Consider the following 20,095-nt stretch of genomic DNA (forward strand, 5'->3'; position numbering starts at 1 on the left):
CTTGTGTTCTAATGCTACATAGTGTTAGCTAATGGTGCTGAAAGGCTAATTGGTGATTAGAAAACCCTTGTGCAGTTATGTTAGCACATGAATAAAGCGTGAGCTTTCTTGGAAAACATGAAATTGTCTGGGTGACCCCAAACTTTCGAACAGTAGTGTAGATTTTTTTTAAGCTTTAGGCCGATTAAGGCTTGCTCTTCCCTGCTATGTACAGTCTTTGAGATAAGCTACACTCACTGTCTCCATGCTGCAGCTCATACTTAAGAAATATCGATATTCTCCTATAATTCTTGCAAAGGAAGTGAATAAGTATATTTCCCAAAATGTTGAACTTTATCTTACTTATTACATGTCATTAAGGAGCTTGTATGTAAACCTTGATTCATGTTTTCTCTATCTTTCATTGCTGTGGATAATATTGTTCAACAGTGCCTGCATATTCCACCTGCCATCTTATTCTGTAAACTGCCACATGCCTTAGAGGGTAAATCCATTGGAGAAGTGGGACAATCCGATCTGATCCGAATGATAACATTGTTGTACTTGATCATTTTTGTTCTTATTAGAAAATCAATGTGTTGCTGTGCAGCAAAAGGAACATATTTCTCTGTGTTTCAGTGGAAGTTGTTGACAAAGAATGTAATGCTTTGCTGTGAGCTTGTCCTAATCTTGCTTGGTCTCTTGTTGCATGGCCAGCCATCATGTACATGATTTGAATGACTGGTAAGCTCTTGTTCCCTGTGATTGCAAAGATGGAAACTGATTATTGCTATTGTACAATGCCTAATTTAAAAACTACGCAAATAAATGTTATGTGGCTAAAATGTTTTTCTACCTCTGTTAACTTTTGATTAGAGTGGTGCCACTTTGAAACATGAATGTGAACATGAATCGTGATGATTGCATTTTGTGATTATTCCTTTTGTTACGACTGCTTAAACCTCATCTGACACCTTACACAGAATAACAAGCATCCATAATAACAGAGAATCAATGGTATAATTAGCATGTTTGTACAGTTTTTTTCTAGTATGGCTTAGTGCACTGCACGAGTCAAATGTTTTTTTCCCTCTCCACCAGCCATCAGAATAAGCTTTAATCTGTTGACTGAGACAACATTACATTGCATAGCAGAATGTCTGCTTCTCTATTTCATCCGTAGCTGAATAAAGTGGATACAGTAGGCAGCTTTGCATTCCCTCGATTTCAGCTGTCGCACTGGATCATTGAAACATTTTCGATACCATTTCCATTTCCATTACATCTTCAAGCGGCTGTCTAGTACAAAAAGTAAAACATCACTCTCTGCATGATGAGGGTTATTTTTGTTTATTTAAATGTGTCATTTTCATGCAGCAGTCAGAGCAGTGTATAATTTGTACTGGTGCTACAGGTCGGCATGGTATAGAGTCTATTTATAGCGGTTATACAGCAAAAAAAATCACACAACCAACCTGCTCCTAATTGCCTCTTATTGTGGAGCCCAAATCAATTTGCATCTTAGTCACACAAGTGCAAGACTGTTGATTTTAAATCATCAGTTCCATTTAATAGGTGATAGTCATTTTTACCACGACAATGCCTTGACGTTACCTGCCACAAGTAGAGGAATACAAAGAAATGCTTGGGGTTTTTTTTCACTAGTGGAGGATGAATATGAATGAGTCAAAGATTTTGTCCAGCTGCAATCACAGTTCAAGAATTGAGATGAAAATGTATGTAAATATTGATGGAAATGACCACAACAGGAGCCACTCTGCTCTTCTATCTGATGAAAAACCAATTATTTTAAAACTTATGACAGTCTGAGAGTGATTTAAATGAAGGCAGGAAAAACACAAGCACTGTATCACCACAATGAGAACGTTCAAGCTCAGAGGCGTAATGAAGGACCAACGTGAGGAGGGCATTCAGAGAAATCATTCAGCAGAGGAATGAATTCATTTTCTATAAAAGATATTATACAGCTGGATGAATGAAATGTTGTCCTTCTCCTCACTCTCTGTAAATCAAGACCACAATCCAATCTGGTTCCGCCAGAGTGACCCCAACTTTTCCAGTCAGTCTTTCAATATTCACAGCATCCTCATAAATACCAAGGACAAGGACACACTGTTTGTCTTTGGGCCTCAGCAGTGCTGCTGTTCAGCTGGAGAAGGTTGGCCTGCGGGCTATTCGGACCACATTATACGTATTCAGGCCTGGTGCATCAAAACCAGGGGACAACCCCTGCTTGTCAAATATGTAGAAGTTAAATAATTGGCCATCTTGTGCTTCCAGTGACACAGAGGCCGTGCCGACTTGCAAAACACACGGGTACTCTTTTTCAAATACCACTCTAAACACTCGCTCAACCAGGTAATTGAGTTTTATTGTCCTGTACTTCTCGGGGATCAGCTCTTCAATCTGAGGACCAAATTGTTGCATGATCAGAACTCCATCTGGCCCAACTTTGATCTCATAGAAGGTAATGTTGCTGTATGTGAAAAAGCCGATGTAAGGATCTGGGTTTGGAGGAGCAGTTAGGACCTTGTTTGCGCCCCTGAAGGCCTTCTCTATGGCTGGGACAATGTAGGTATAGGCTTTTGTGACCACATCCTGGTTCTGAGACCGGCTGCCTGCCATGAGCACTACCAGGCCAAGCTTCAGTCTGGGCACTAGGGAGAAAGTGGCAGAGTAGCCATCCAGATCACCATCTTTACGCACCATCTCGTAGCCCATCAGCTCATTCACCTCCCACGGTGTTCCAGTACGGTTGGCAAAGTAGTCCTTATCGCATCTGAAGAGTGGAGTCAGCATGATCTTTAAGGAGTCTGGCTCCAGCAGCTTGCGGTGATAAGCACCCAGCAGCATCATGGCCAGCTTGGCCAAGTCTGCAGCTGTGGAGAACATCTGACCAGAGGGCCGGTACCAGCCCAGGTCATAGAGCGGGGCCGGCTTTCCATTGGAGTACACTCCCACAGCCATCTGGCTCTGCAGCCCTGGGCTGAGGTCGAAGCCGGTGTCTTCCATCCCCAACCGGTCCAGGATGTTGTCAGTGATCCATCTCTGGTATTCAACTCCAGCGACTCGCTCTGCCATCACATGAGCGAGCAGAGAGAAGGCAAGGTTACTGTAGTGACATCTGGAAGGAAGCACATCAAAGAGACAGAAAGAGTTTTTAGGAAAAGAAGAGCCTTTCCCATAATAGAAATAGCCCATGGCATACCCTGGACAGGTCACAGGTCATCACAGAGCCACACAGAGAGACAGGAGAGCAAGCGTGCTCACATTCACACTAACAGACCATTTTACAATCGTCAGTTAACCTCAGCATGTCTTTGGCCTGTGGGAGGAAGAACCTGCACAGGCACAGGAAGAACATGTGTGTGAGATAATAAAATTAATTTGAAGAAACGTATTCACCTAAAGGTCAGATACTTTGGCTGTCAGTGTAATATAAAAAGGCATATGAAGTATGTCTGGAGTCGGCCAATTAAATTTGACATTTAATTACAACCTCCTCAGGCATAATTAAAGCAGCTTCTAGTGGGATGTATTTTAAATTATTTAGATCTGGCAATAATGCATTACTTTATAATGTTTTTTGACAATTAGTTAATCACATGTTGAATACTGAAGTCATTAGTTTGCAGCCCTAAAGTGCCACTAATGTAAGAAAACAATAAAAATGCACAAATTAAATCAGTGAAGTCAACATAGCAAAGTGAATCTTACTTGGTGCCTGGATCTGCAACAAGGACATCGTCTTGTAGTAGATTGATTGCCGACTGTGTTTTCCCTTTCCAAAGCAGATTTGTGGCCCGCAGTCTTCTGGGTAGACCTGAGGGATCAGGAAACAAATAAATATGAAAAGTTGAGCTATATTTATATTCATTAGACATAGATTTGTCATTTCTCTATCTTTCTAAAAAATGTCTTCACTATTTTAGACCGATTGCTATTTCATTGGTTCTGGAAACATGATCATTACCTTCAGCCCTGATACCCTGATGAGAAATTGAGACATGGAAGGATTTTTGAAGAGCAATTATTTCTTCTTGCTTCAGACGTTTCTCTCATGTTTTGTTTTAATTCATCACACAAACGGAAATGGTCTTCAGATAAACAGGTGCTTGTTTATGCATGACCAACACTTGTCTTTGAGCTGAACACTAACAGCTTAAGTTCTGACTGTAACGTATCTTTGCTGCAATTTTTTGCCTGTAACTTCATGATTGTGCATATCAAGTCACGTCTGATTTCATCCTTAACCGGTAGAGGGGTAAAACAAAACAACATTTTCATTATTATTTACTCTTTACTCTTCTCCTTTATTTTCTCTATTAATTGGTTGGTTATTTGGTTAAAAAAAATGCTAGAAAATAGCACATTGCAGTTTTCTGAAACCATAGGTGATGTTTTCGGATAACTTATTTGTCCAGCCAACAGTATAAAATCCCGAGGTTTCAGTTCATATTAGCGTAAGGCATGATGGAGTAACAATTGTGAATGTGAGTGTGTTTGTTTGGCGACCCTAGTGATTAAGCGGTATAGATGGATGGACATAAAAATGGGTTTGACTCATCTGTTAATTAACTATTTGTTTCAGCTCTAAAAGAATAAATCAAACATGAGAAATTTATTCTCTGGAATTGCTGTCCCAGTAAAACAAGCACATCAATGAGAGTAAAAGCTGTGCCAGAAAATCTCTTTATACATTTTTGATCAAGTCTTTGCCTTTACATTCACCCTTAAACTGAGCTGGGTCATGAAGGTACAACTATTTCCATAAAACATATCCACAACTTGTGATCTGCAGCCCAAAGTTTTGATAATAAGCTGATAAAACAGATACATTTTTACAAAAAACTAACTCATAAACAGATAATAGATAGAAGTGATGGACATACAATGTTGTTTCTGATTAATTAGATCTCAAAGTTGTGTCTTGGTGTAGAAGCACTTGGCTCTAACAAGACAGAGCTGTCTGGATTTCCAGGATATTATTTATTGATTGACTGTGATCTACTGTATCTGCACCTGAGAGCTGGCTGGCCATCCTGCGCAGGGTGACAGAGGAGGAGCGGATCTGAACCTCGCCACTGTCCAGAAATATCAGGCCATCTGTCACATATTTCAGCTCTGAGTCTCGAGTCTTCCCCAGAGGGTTTTTAATGGTGAAGTTCTCTATGTATTTCTCCAGAGGATCATCTAGGGAGCCGATCTTGCCATCCTCCCACAGTTTGTACAGCATTAGCGTCGGGAAAATTTTGGACAGGCTGGCAATTCTGAAAGACAGATGACAGAGTATTGCAATGTTTTTTGAGTCTGACAGAAAATATAAATAAATATGTAAATAATTCTTTTTTTGATATCACACTGATTCAGTTTTATTTACTTGCTTGCCGTCATGTTGTGTTTTTTTATTATTATTTTTGCTTCATCTTTTACCCTCTGCCAGGCTAAAAGAATTCATAATGAACCTATATCTAATTCAATAGAAATGAAAAAGTAACTAAATATGCTGAGCCAAATTAAAATACATTAATATAGCTACTATACATTTTCTCCAGTAGGAACAAATAAAATTGTTTTGATGTATTAAATACACTACTGTTCAATTTACAGAATGGTACAGAGGCCCATTTCCAGCAACCATCCCTCCTGTGTTCTAATGCTACATTGTGTTAGCTAATCATGTTGAAAGGCTAACTGATGATTAGAAAACCCCTGTGCAATTGTGTTAGCACATGCTATTTTTCAGAGTCACTTCTTTCACTTGAATATTTCAATTTTCTCTAATAAAATTTGTGAAAACAGTATGAACCATTCTGAAAGTTAATTCACTTCAGATTCCGTGTTTATAAAATGTCATGGAAAATAACCCTGAAACACCTTCACACAAAGAAAACTGCAAATCAAACACACAGTTGATTGAATGTTGACAGAACTCATTTCACATGGCCCAGAAAGTTCACTGTTGTAACCACCGATGAGTTCTCTTTGAACAAATTGTTCTAAACAAATTCACTTTTCTGACAGTGACAGATATTTTCTAGTCATCTATTTTCTGTGGCAGCTTTCTCAGGCCCAAATTCTTTTCAAATAAACATCACAGAACTTGGTTAATGGCTTCAACTGACAAAGATACTTGACCTATTGAATGTTCACTACCATTCAAAAGTTTGGGGTCACTTAGAAATGTCCTTATTTTTGAAAGAAAAGCAGTTTTGTCAATGATGATAACATTAAATGAATCAGAAATACTGACTAGAAATTGTTAATGTGGTAAATGACTATTCTAGCTGGAAACAGCTGATTTTTAATGGAATATCTCCACAGGGGTACAGAGGAACATTTCCGGCAACCATCACTCCTGTGTTCTAATGCTACATTGTGTTAGATAATGGTGTTGAAAGGATAACTGATGATTAGAAAACCCTTGTGCAGTTATGTTAGCACATGAATAAAAGTGTGAGTTTTCATGGAAAACATGAAATTTTCTGGGTGACCCCAAACTTTTGAACAGTAGTGTATATGAATCAATTATTACACAGTGTTTTATTCAGTGGAACTGATGATGACTGTTAAGGACTCCTAAAAGAACAATTCACTGCTGGAGGAAACTTTATATGTTTTGTTTTTTTGTTGCTGAGAGTTAGTTGAAATGATTGCCATCAGTCTCATAACTGCAGTCCAAGTATGAAGCATAGTAATTTAGCTTGGGAAAAATATTGGAAACGTAATCCACCTACCAGCACATTTAAAGCTCATAAAAGAACATCTTTCATTGTGTGAGTTTTGTGTAAAAATGACAGTCTGTTTTTGATTGGGAGGGAGTTGTGCGTCACAATATTCTTTGTCTGACTCAGTAACTTTCTAGAGTTTTGGCTGGTTGCCTGGCAACCTAATGGGTATACAACACTCCAGGAAAGTATATAGGCATGTTTTCCAAAACGTGAAATCGTTTCTTTAAATAGATAAATAGATAATGTTCTTTAAAAGCGCGTGGCTAACAAATTGGTGGAGAAAGCCACTGTTTGAGCATCCTTAGAAGTTAATTTGTGGACTTTGAGTTTTTGTTTTATATCTTCTGAGGTAGTGGTTGTTGTGAACTACTGAAAAGATTGAACTTCTCTTTAAAAACTGAAATAAAACAAAAAAAGGATGATTAAAATAAAAAGGATCAACTAAATGTCCTCTACTCAAAAAATTTGAAAACAAACAGACACAAAACCACACATATGTTTTTTCCAGTATTGTGGATATATGTTTTTAAATGCACTTTAATGTGTGAAGTGTGCAATGTGCTGTCATTTTATAAAGTGCTTCAACACATGCTGAAGTGCATGTAGAGTTTCACATGAGCCACAAAACTATCGGGTACGCACACATTTCCAGCTGTTACAGTTTGCTTTACGGGGAAACTTTTCGAATAAGACAACCTAGTTTTAAAGTGAGCAATTTAATGCTCACAGTGTGCTTCCATTTCAGGGATAGATACTTACATTCTTAGTTAGCAGGCACAACATCGACTATGTCTCCCTGCACTCTGAGCATAATTGCCAGCTGTGGCAACATTATTCTGCACTGTGGAAAAACTGCTTAAATGGAGCTCCAGTCCTTTCCGGAGCAGCGTTGAATGTGTCAGAGTACTTCCACTATGCCTGAAAGGACTCAATAAATCTTTAAGTACTTACTTTAAATGTCACATTTTCTAAGAGTGACATGTGTGCCAGAGTACACAAAGCACTGGAGAAAACTGTTCAGAGAACGTGTTTGACTGTGAATGGATTCAGGTCCTTTCTTTTACATTATGTCTGCTCTGATCAAATAGTTTTACTTCACTCACCATTGGCATACAAGGTCAATATATTGGACAATTTAATGAGGACATTTATTGAAAAACTCATTTAATTTGTGTCTATCATCATTTTAAAAAAATCTTTTTATAGTTAGCTTGCAAGCATTTTTCTTTGACTCATTACTTTTTTTTATATGCCTCAGAAATGCATTTTGCTGCTTTGCACTTGAACAAGGTTTACTAATCTGAGGAATAGCACACAGACAATAAACATGGTTGTGTGATTTCTTTGGCTCTGGAGGAGTTCTTCAAGGTGTGATAAAGTAACTTGTGTCATCAGGGCTTTGGAACTTCAAGTTGTTAGCAGAAATAAGTGGAGCAGTGGAATATGACATTTATCTTTATTTAGTGGAATATGATGATGTCTAGTTAAAGACATCATCACGTTGATTTAGTGAAAGTAAAGGAGCTCAGCTTAGGGTTAAAATGTGAGAGCTTCTGCTTCATTGATTTAGATCAGTCTTATGCAAATCTCTCAGCTTCACACTGTCAAACATATACACAATTTACTTACTTTGTTGCTTCTGCACCTGCCTTTTATCGCACTGTACTTTGTATATTCAGCATTACCTACCTACAGGAAGATCCTAACCTTTTTAATGCATTTTATCTGTACAGAACCTTTCTGCACTGTTTTTGTGTATTCATATTGTTAACTCAGTATGTTTGAGTATATGTGAGTGATGAGTGTGTCTGAATTAATGCATTCTGTAAATAGGTTACTCATGGCACTAGATAGAGACACAGAGAACTAAGAATTTCACTGATAATTTGTTATTGCTGCATATGACAATGAAGCCTTTGAATCATTTGAATCCTCCTCAGTTTAGCTCTCACACATTGTATTATCCTCACTTTGTGTACAATATGTATCTGCTTCACATTTGGTCAAAAATAATTAGTCAACTTGTTCAATTAGTTCAACAGAACAGACTGAAAGGAATGCCTATACTCTGTTATGGCATCGTCAGTTTCTGAAATCTGGTCCTTCAGTTGATTCCATTGTTCAGGACTATCCATATCAACAACCACACGCATCCTTCAGAAAATTGTAGTTTCGCTAAAAGTTGACGTTTTCTCAGCGAACCCCGCATATGAAGGACAAAGCAGCAACACGATGCGTTTTTACACCTTAAATCATTACATTTCTCTGAACCATCTGCAGTGTTTTATTGGATAATTAGTTGAAAATTAACCTGAACTCACCAGTCATTCTTCTTCAGCTCCACATATTATATACAAATCCTTGTATAAAATAAGTTTTTAGTCTAAAAAATAAAATAAAAATCCGCACCAGAGTATGGACAACAGTGTTGGTCAGTGGTTTCACTCAACTGAAATATCTTGATCACAATCAGATGGGTAGGTGCAGCAATGCATGATCCCCAGAGGATGAATTATAGTCATTTGGACATGCATTCAACAGCAAAAGCTGTGCTTTGTGTTTGGTGCTAATTAAAAAAAAATGTCAGCAAACTACTGCATTAAATGAAGAGATCTAACAAGGCAGACATTTACTTACAGATCAGGATGTTAGCATGCTGTTAGCATTTAGCTTTAAGAACCACTGTTGTGCCGGAGTCTCGGTTTTAACAGAATGGTTAAGCTAGAGGCTTTCTACGTGAAGTTGGCATGTTCTGCCCCGCTTCCTGCACATGCTTCCTCGCTCACTCCAGGATCTGTACTGCACTGCAGATGGGGGCTGGCTGAATTATATCTATATGCAGAGGCTGTGGTTCCATTACAATGAATCAAGATGGTGTAACAATGTTCAGCTCATAATAGATGCTTCCCTTGCTACACAGGAAGCAATGTGTTTTGTTAAGTTCAATTTTACTGACAGCCAGTAGAAGAAAGAAGTCATCAGCTGCTGTCGAGGGATTACACTGAGAGCAATGATGTCATGTCCTTTCTTACAGTTTTGGTAAGCTTAAGAGGAGTTCACAATTTAAAGTTACATATAAATTGCTCCACCAAGGAACACGAAATATGTGACAATCGGCGTACATTTGTCTGTCTGTTTATCTGTGTGCAACATTACTCAAAAATGGACTAACGGATTTGAATGAGATTTTCAGGGAAGGTCAGAAATGACACAAGGACCACCTGATTAGATTTAGGAAGTGATGCGGTATGAATCCACGGATTTGTTAAAGACTTCTGTTTTGTGAGATAGCGGCACGGCGTCACTGTAAATATGACAAGTGAACGCTACATCAGCTGCCTGCTGACAATCACATGATTGCGATCCTACTACAAATCGACCATTGCGGACTTATCGGGACTTGTCCATCAGAAATGATACAACAACTGGGCAGCCTTGGCAGAGTACTGCACTCTCTGAGTGCTTTTCTTGAACATTATTATCAATATTTGTTTTTTTAAAAACAAAACCTGACAGAAAACAAAAAGCTACCTTAAAATGAGAAAAATGATTTTGTATTTCCCCTCTGGTAGCATTTAGAAAGCTTTAAAGCAGCATTTATGTAATTTGGTACTAACAAAAAAAATGTAAAGAAAAACTTTAAAAAAAATGATCTCAGTTAAGCAATTACTTTAAAATACCTGCTCCATTTATTAACAATTCGAGAAAATGTAATGGAACAACAAACTGACACCTGGCAGCACTGTAGTCTCAGTTTTTTTCTTTTCTTTTCTTTTGGAAGAGCAGAGAGGACTTTGACTCAATACCTCAGATATTTGTCAATCTTGGCTACTGCCCTGATAAAAACGTGTATCAATGCAAAAGCCTAAAACACCCAAGGACTTAAGATGTCACCATAACCTGTTGACTTGAATCACTTTAACTAATCATAAGTCCTTTAATGAAGTTTAGAGGTTTTCTGACTGACACATGTGATGCAGTTTGCAGTGCAGAACACTCACCTGTAGATTGTGTACTCGTTCGGTGGTCCTGAGAAAGGGTCGCTGCCATTCCTCTTTCCAAAGTTTCCAGTCCACAGAACAGTGTCATTTAAGACTACGATGGCCGACAGAGCAGGAAGGCTGATGGCGTCGATGCTCTGTCGAAGCAAAACGTCCACCTGGAAGAGACAAAGTCCACACTGAAATATTTCCAGTGTAAATGCATGTATATTTGGAAATAAAGAGAAAATTTAGAGAAGGACAGGCTGGCTGTTTCTCCCTACTTCTCATCTTCATGTCAAGCTAAGATAATCACGAGTGAAAAATTTTGAACATGGCTTGCATCTTCAGCATATTAGGGATTTCCATTCCTTGATATGGAAAAATAAAACATGTAAATAGAAAAAAACACTGTTCAGTTTCTATTTCATGCCACTTCAAATTTTTATTAAATTTTAAAGGAAACTATGGCACTCCACTACATCCATCTGACGTCAATAGTTACTCCGCCATGGAACACGGCAGAGTTATGTAACGACGGGCGTTGGTTTGTCTGTCTGTTAGCAACATTACTCAAAAATGGTTTCAAGGATTTGAATGAAGTTTCCAGGGAAACTCAGAAATGACACAAGGACCAAGTGATGCAGCTTTTAGCCTGGATCCATGGATTTTTTAAAAAAGATTTCTGAATCATTGTGAGATAGCGGCATGGCGTCACTGTAACTATGACAACAAGTGAACACTACGTCAGCTGCCTGCTGACGATCACAAGATACTACCAAAATTCAATCGCTTCGGACTTATTGGGACTTATCCATCGGTAATTATACAAGGAACAATTGATTAAATTGTGGGGGTGTTTCCAAGTCCCATCAATTCCCGCCGCCCGCTATATATTTAGGTCAGGCAATTCAGTATCCGTACATAACATACACACGCATAACACATGCCTGTGCTCAGCGCAAGGTCATTTTGTTTGTGGGTACATCTATATTAAATGGCCACATTTTATGCTGCTGTGATTTCTGATCATCAATAACTAATAAACAAATGCTGCATTTCTACAAAAAAATGCTGCATTTCTGACAATGCTATATGGGGGAATGAACAGCCTTGGCGGAGTACTGCGCTCTCCGAGTGCTTTTCTAGTTTGGTCTGTTATCACCTTTAATATAGTATATACCTGCTTTCTTTGAACTTCTCAGAACTGTTTGAGGTCCAAATTGTAAAAAATCATGTTATTACAAAAAACAGTACTGGAGAAAAGATAATATATGAATATAATTTTGTGTAACAGAACATTTTTTTGTTCTTTTCTTCTAGCCCATATATCATTTCACAACCCCCCAGATTTATCTTGTGCCCTTTTATGGTAGCACAACCCCTACAGCAGACACAAACCAAGAGGCTTTTGTCAGACATGGAATGTGCAGACTAAAATTAAACAGGCAAACCTCTCCTCAGTTTTGAATGAATTAGTCAATGATGCTGATATTAGTGTATTCCTCTGCTAAGTGCAGTTACGTCCTCATAACTAATGTTCAGCCTCTACTCTACATCCTCGGATACTCCTACGGTGCTAAAGCGCTGCTTCTCGGGTATAGAAACACGACCTTGTGCATCAGGCAGACACTTTCCATCCACTATATCTTTAATCTCCTTCTGTCCACTGAAACGACATTTGGTGTGAAGGATTATCAGCAAGCCTGTAAATTTACTCGGACTTGAGTGGGCAAGAAAGAAAAAAAAATGGCTGCAGATTTAAATTTGTGTGCACGATGAACTTCTCTCACCTTTTCCAGGGCCTCTTTCAGACTCGGGATAGGATGCTCCAGGGGGAGGGGCTCAGGGAAGCGGGGACACATCATCTCAGATTTGGCATTGCGACCCATCGCTTCATCTGGATTGTGGGTAGGAAATGAGAAAAGAGAAAGAAAGAAAAAGAAGAGGAAGCACAGGGGATGGGCTATTGTAAGTCTCACTTCATATTGATAGAATTATGCACGGATGGCACAAAGGCAGTCATAATGTGGTATAATTTACTGGCTTGGAGCGTCATTGAGTCTCTCTGCTTTCTTATAAACCCCGTTGATCTTATGGGATTTATGAGATACGTTCTGAGAGGATGCTTGATATATAAGTCCCTGACCTAAAGAAATGTGGCCTGGTCCTGCTGTGAACTCGTGCATTAGCACTGATATTTTAATATATTTCATTATAGCTTCAGGCCACTATTTGCCTTTTCAATTTAATGAAGTGCTACACACACAAAAAATCTTTTTGTGTAATATAAAAAGATATCAGTGCATATTAGAAAAAATAGATGAGAGCCCAGGGGATGTGCTTTTACCATCAAAACATCACCTGATGTGCCTTTACTCATGGGACCACATTACAGACCTGGACAGCGTTATGGAGAATAAAGTGTTTTGTTTGTGTGCTCTGTTTGATGAAATGACGCCTTAGAGCCTGGAGAGCTGCTGTGATTATATGTCAGAATATTTAAATGAAACCTAATCTGAAGTACCTCTCGCACAGTTGGAGGAATGACATATTTTGATGCTGTGTTTGACGTTAACACTGCTCTTCCTGTGTTCAGACACAGCAATTCAAAACATTTCACTGCAGCGTCACTTCACAATTTTGAATATCATTATTGTTCTCCAAATTTAAAGAACTACTTGTATAATCTGAGAAAATGATTTTTACTTTTTTCTATTTTTACCTGACGCTGCTTTCTGAGATCTTGAAGTAGTCATGATGCTGCTAATTATACACACTCTCAAGAAGCGAAACAGCTGTGTGCTGATATTTCTGCTAGCTCAGACTTTATCTCGTGATTACAAGATATAGATCATACAATTAGGAGATTGTTTTATCTCCTAATTATGAGATCTATATCTGTTAATTATGAGAAAATAATCTATCCATTATCGTTGTTGCAGTAGGACCTGGGGTTGTGGATACTTGTTGCAGACACATCAGATAAGAAGGGGTATCCGGAGGTTTAGCTGCGAGCTAACGGCTATGATTCAGCGTTCAGTGTAATAAACAAGTAATAACCTGCAGTAACTGGATGACACAGATTCACAGCCGCACAGACACTGAGATCCACAGCTTATTCAAATGATTCATTTATCTGTGACTAAGATTAATTACTTGTTTTGTACCTACTTTGATACCAAAATTATGAAATCATAAATTTTCACTTTGGTTCGTGTAAAATGAGTCATTCATTCAGCAAAAAACACTGTGATTTCAGGCGAAGTTTTATCACTCAAATTTTGACAGAGCTGGCTCAGTCAGCCCATAAGGGAATCTCAAGTGAGTCAGCACATCTAAGACAGCTGGGAAGTGTAGTATTTTTGCACAGTATGATGGAGAAAACTGTATCATACATTGACCTTTTTAAAAACAACAGATTTTTTTTGTCTTTTTCAGCCTCAAAAGAGTCTGAAGTTTTAAAGAAGATGCAGCTTATAGTCTAAGTATATATTATATTAAATGAAAACTGTAAAACTGTTTTGAGTGCACGTCTCAATCACGAGGTTATTTGTTTGGAGATGGTTTGCAAAAAAAAATCAAATACCTCAAAGCCTGTATCAACTTCTCAACTTCAGCTGAGACAAAGCTGCTAAGCTTCAAGACATTAATCACCTCACATCGATCACTCACACCATGACCTGCCACCAACACAGCTGGTCTTACCTGGCAACACTTTTGGCAGCTGATATTGCCAGAAGAAGCATCCTGTCATCACCAGTGACAAAACCAGGAAGAACACCAAACCCAGCTGGGTCCATTTCACCTTCATCTTGTTGGTTTTGGTGAGTCCTTCAAGTTTGACTGCAGCAGCAGGAGCAGGAGCAGCAGCAGGAGCAGGATCAGCTGCTGCAGGAGTTGGCTTCAGAACAAACACACAGGCACACAAACATGCAACATCACATGTTAAGTTAGCACTGAATGTGCCAAACTGTCAGCTTATAAATATACATATAAATACAAAGTTCCCCATACTTTTGAATTGCCACAGTCTTTAACTAGACCAGATTTTATTCTCCAACTTGGTTTGAGCTGCAAAACAAGTCAGATATCCTCGTTCCCTTGTTCAGTATTAAAGAGATCCCTGTTGCACTTAACTGTACTCACCACCTGATGCTTCCTAGGCCAGGATTACCAGTGACACAGAAAGCTTCTAATCACTCAGTCAACATCCTAAACATTTACTTAGAGTTGGTCCTACTATATAAGCGAGTTCTTCTCCCCAAAGGCTGTAAATGGTTCCCCATGGAGGTTTTCCTGAGCAGGAGAAAGGCACAGACATGGACTCCCATCTCTGATTTCTCACTGACTGTGCTGTAATCCTGGGCCATCAGCGCTGTCGTCCCTTACAATTCAATTTCCTCCCTAGCAGCCACAGGCTGTTGACATCATAATCCCCAGATTTGCTCCACCAAAGCGGCCGGGGAAATCTTAATCCCTAATCCTCGTGAATCAATTCACTTCAGTCCAGCTTCGCCTTGTGGAGCTCACCAGGCCGCACGAGCTGACGGAGATGGCACCCACTCAGCCAACACAAGTCGAGATGGGGTGTTAGGGTACGCCTTTTAGCCAGAGCATGAGCTGAAAAGTACAGTCACTTGGGTGCAGCAAATTTGGATCTACTGGGTTTGAAAATGACAGACAATTTGGGATGCAGAGGAGAATTTACATAATGAGGATAACATGCACTCCAATTTTCTTCACTGTGACTGCTGACAGCCAAAATACAAACTGCACAAAGATACAATGTTCGACAGTATGAATGTGTATGTTTTGACAGTCTGACCAAAAAGGGATATTTTTTAGGCCCGTGAGCCTGCTTATGTATTAAAAAAAAGTCAACTTTTTTTAAAAAAAATTGGAACCCTTAATTTTTTTTTTTTTGGTATATTTGATGAGAGACATTTTAAAACTCAAAAATATATTTCAGAGCTTTCTGGTGGATTGTTATTATAATTATTATTGTTATTTTTACTCTTGGTACTTTATGATCAACATTAATAGTAATATCAAAATAAGCTACTATCAGCTGATATATTGATAGGTTGTACAACTAAAAGTTTCAGCTCATCTGACCTCACCTTCATTCATGACAAATGTCTCTGGTTGCTAAAGCCACTCCTCTTATCTTCTTACCCAGCAGCGGGTTTAGGTGATATGATAATCTATACCATAAGATGATGGATATTTGTTGTAATCTTTACTTCAAAGTATTTGCCCTTTTAATGGCAGCAATGCATCAGCATCCTTTTTCAGACAGAGAAAAATAAAATTCTACTTAAAAATAAGTTAATTTTCAATTACAAATTATCTTGTTTTTAAAAAAAAACAAAAAAATCTAAAAATGATATCCACTCAGTCTTCTTCATTTAAAAACCAAGAATCTAGACTAAAGAAACAAATACTTTAAGTTAAGGAACAGGGGCTGGAGCACAGAAAGATTATACATATGTTATTTTTATCTTATGCACCTAAAGTAAAAAAAAATATAATCTTGGGTGTGCAAGCAAAAAATAGGTGGCTATTTTATCTATAAATGGTTTCTCATTGGAATTCCCAGATAAGTTACTGTCACAATATGTCATGAACCTGATAGCAGATTCTATCTATCTACTTCTAGTGCACATTTTTTTTTATGCCCATAAACAGTTTCTATCCATCACTGAGTACATCCAGTGACTTTTAGTCCGCTTAATCACTAGATAGCCACGGTTGAAATAGTTTGTCCAAAGCTCAGTAATGTGTTTTGATGATTATAGGTGTGATGATGCAATGTGGAAAAATGAAGTGTGAAAGCAAAGCTGCAACTGATCCTGGTTGCGTAAGGATGGCCAGAGCTAGCAGCTGGCACGTTTTACCAAAACGTACACACTGCTGAACACGTGTGCACACACATACCTATATACCATCACAGCAGCTTAATGTGTTTTTGCTACACATTGCGTATTTACCAGTCATTTCCTGTGCGTTTGTGTGTTTGCACAGCTTGCACGTGTGTGAGGAGGCTGCTTTTACCTGTGCCTGAACCCCATCCACCGAGGTTTCTCTGAGAACTTTACTCCCCGTCTTGCCCATGGTTTTACTGTGCTGGCTGTTACATGAAAAGCAAAGACAAACAGTTATTGCTTCTGCTCACAATCTGTATTCATTGCTTTTTTTTACTGTAACATGGCAGATTTGCCATCATAAAGTGCATTCTGTGGTGCTGATCTCTGCACAGACGGAGCAGGAGCAGATTTAGCTACACAGTGAAAACATCTTTGGAAAAATTATTCTTATAGATAACATGTTTTTTTGCCCATTGGCAGCTAGATTATACGATCACTCCCTTTGTATGGTGGAATGCCTTTAAAATTTTCTAGTCTGGACAGTCAGTGTCAACAAACCTGATCGAGCGCTGCCTCTACTTGAGCATCAACAGCAATAAGAGCAAACAGCAATCCATTCAGTCACAATGCGGGGCAATGATTGATAGCCAGACACTGAAATGTTAGAATATGTCAACTGTGGCGAAAGACACAAACATTTTCCACTGAGGCAACTGTTTGCTGCAGTATGACCCAGAAAGAAGGTCAAAAAAACTTGAAAAAGCTGCTTCTCATGTGCTTGCTCTGTGCGTTTGAACAGGACATCAATCAGTAGGAATAGACCAGCTTGGCGTAAACATGGTTCAAGAAATCCAAGGAAGGAGATGATTAAATTACAGGTGAGCTGGAGGTGAAATCAGGTGTCCAAAGAGATTTGTGTATTTTCTGCAAAATGACTGCTCTGAAAAGAATGCTCACAAATCATGCTGCAAAGCATCCACCGCCTTCTACACTTTTTGTCTAAGTGACCTACTTTATGTTCATACCTGTGCAGAATGGCCACACTAAAAGGCATAGTTGGTAGTACTGAAAAATCTGTATGTTTTACAGAGGGTTGGTTTTAAAAAGAAGGTGAATGGTGATCATGGAAAGATGTCGGATTGAAGGGTTTGAGACGCATGAGGTAACACTGCACCAATGTAAGCTGACCTTAAAGATTCAGCGTTTAACTCTGTGTCGGGTAGATGGAGGCCTAGTTACTCCGCAAAGGAAGGCAGCAGAGTTATGTGAGGATCGGCGTTGGTTGATCTGTTTGTCTGTTAGCAACATTACTCAAAAACGGATGAACGGATTTAATAAAATTTTCAGGGAAGGTCAGAAATGACACAAGGACTAGTTGAAAGATGTTGGCAGTGACACGTCTTATAGTCTGGATTTCTGTATCACTGCTAAACAGCGGCATGGCGTCACTGTAACTATGAGTACAAGTGAACACTATGTCAGCTGCCTACAGACGATCAATTGATCACGATCGTACTACAAATCGACCGCTGTGGACCACAAATTTTTGAAACATTTCATCCGCTGGAAATCATATGACAGCTGAGCAGCATTGGCAGACTGCCTTTGGGATCATGAAAAAACTGTTAAAGGTCACAGCTGGATAGCAAGTGCAGATAAATACTTGTGTGGGGAATTGTTAAATAGTAGAAACCGCTGAGGTCCCAAATGGTGCTATAGTGTGAGCTCACAGACGTACAGGAGCAGGTGGCGTGTTGTTGCTACTTGTCCATCTGTTGAAAGGTGGAAGACTTGATGATTATTCTGTAGCCTTTAGTGTACAGTTTGTAACTGAGATTAGGCCAAGATGATTTGTAGTCTTTATGAAATATGGTACTGCCTAACTGAAGTACTTCAGAACAACAGACCACAGCAACATACTTATTATAAAATATTACATAAACACCAGAGGAGTGAATTTCAGCTATTCCAAGCAGATGATGTACATAAATAGTACATTGTAAATCATTGAAAATTAATTCAATTTGGAAACGTGTCAGCTGCAATTCATCTCGTCATCTTATGAGTTGTACAACAAGCTGAGTTAAATTATCTCACCTTGAGAAAACACATTCAATAGCATCAAGATATGAACAACTGGTTTGTAATGAAAAGAAGCAACCATGACCTAATTTTAAAAAAAAAGACACGCCACATCTTCCACCCTGGCTGTTCTCAAACTACAAAAAAACACAAGAGTCTCTAAGGAATTTTAACACATTCACAATGCATCCTGAGAAATCTGCTTATATGTTAGTTTGGTTCTGTAAAAAAATTTAATGAGTCAAGTGAACTTTCAGCTGTTCATTCATTCAGCTCAACATTTTCAGTCAAAAGCCTCAAGTTCTAAAAATTTATTTTGAAATTCGAACGTGGTTTGGAAATTTTAAAAAATGAGAAATTTTGAGTTCAGTTAACTAGAAGTTAGCAAAATTCAGATATTTGCATTAAGTGAACTTAAAAAAAAGATGAGCTGATTTGACTAAACCCCTCTATGATGTTTTACAGTGTATAGAGGCCACCCAAACAAAGAAATGCATATACATGAAATGGAATTTCCATGTATATGCCTTTTCTATGACAAGGTATTATTCCCTCATTTTGTGTTTGTTAGTATTTGTAAAGGAGTTTGTCATTAGCTCAGTGAAATTTTGAAAGATATTTTTCAGGATACTGGAAACAACATGGAGAGGTTTCGGTTAGATTTGACACACATAAGGACATCATTTACCAGCCACCCTGCAAAGCCTGAAACATTTTTACATATAGGTGCAGTCGTGATCAAGAAATGTGAGAACGCTGTAAAATCTGGAAGGCTGATCTAAGTTGATTTTACTGGAGAAAATATAGAAAACTGATCATCTCGATTAAGCTAAGTGAATCTAACTAATTAGTCCTACCTTCTATTTACTTTTAAGAAATTCATTAGTCTTAAAGCTATGTTTACTTTTCTACTTTTCAAGGTAATCAATTTCCTAGACTTTTTCAGGTAAGGTCAACTTGTCACATTTTACAGGGAACCAGGACTTTCATGAAAAAAAAAGATTCTTGTAGTTCATATATGGGTAAATTCACTGCAAAACTCACACTTTTTTCATATGCTAACATAACTGCACAAGGGTTTTCTAATCATCAATTAGCCTTTCAGCACCATTAGCTAACACAATGTAGCATTAGAACACAGGAGTGACGGTTGCTGGAAATGTTCCTCTGTACCTCTATGGAGATATTCCATTAAAAATCAGCTGTTTCCAGCTAGAATAGTCATTTTCCACATTAACAATGTCTAGACTGTATTTCTGATTCATTTAATGTTATCTTCATTGGAAAAACTGCTTTTCTTTCAAAAAAAGGACATTTCTAAGTGACCCCAAACTTTTGAACGGTAGCGTACATTCAATAGTTGAAGCGTTTTTGTCAGTTGAATCAATTAACAAGGTTCTATGATGTTTATTTGAAAAGCATTTGGGCCTGA

General features: G+C 38.4%; 1 protein-coding gene across 3 annotated transcripts in view; it reads right to left on the reverse strand.

Annotated features, from left to right (window-relative positions):
* Window positions 1–1,312: 1,312 nt before the first annotated feature.
* The window catches only part of lactbl1b (lactamase, beta-like 1b), a 29,198-nt gene continuing 10,415 nt past the window's right edge, over window positions 1,313–20,095 (reverse strand). For 2 of the 3 annotated variants that reach the window (XM_035947928.2, XM_023269824.3), the window contains exons 2-8: window positions 16,769–16,844; window positions 14,420–14,615; window positions 12,505–12,611; window positions 10,733–10,890; window positions 5,023–5,270; window positions 3,718–3,823; window positions 1,313–3,124 (exon numbers count right to left, since the gene is read on the reverse strand). In XM_035947928.2, coding sequence (XP_035803821.1) covers window positions 2,146–3,124; window positions 3,718–3,823; window positions 5,023–5,270; window positions 10,733–10,890; window positions 12,505–12,611; window positions 14,420–14,615; window positions 16,769–16,828 — 1,854 coding nt within the window. In that variant the 5' untranslated portion in view covers window positions 16,829–16,844 and the 3' untranslated portion in view covers window positions 1,313–2,145. Of the gene's footprint in view, window positions 3,125–3,717; window positions 3,824–5,022; window positions 5,271–10,732; window positions 10,891–12,504; window positions 12,612–14,419; window positions 14,616–14,860; window positions 16,741–16,768; window positions 16,845–20,095 lie in introns of those variants that run through there. The other variant, XM_035947929.2, reaches the window with a different exon arrangement.

Source organism: Amphiprion ocellaris, chromosome 5 (genome assembly GCF_022539595.1).
Source record: "Amphiprion ocellaris isolate individual 3 ecotype Okinawa chromosome 5, ASM2253959v1, whole genome shotgun sequence".
Classification (NCBI taxonomy): domain Eukaryota; kingdom Metazoa; phylum Chordata; class Actinopteri; family Pomacentridae; genus Amphiprion; species Amphiprion ocellaris.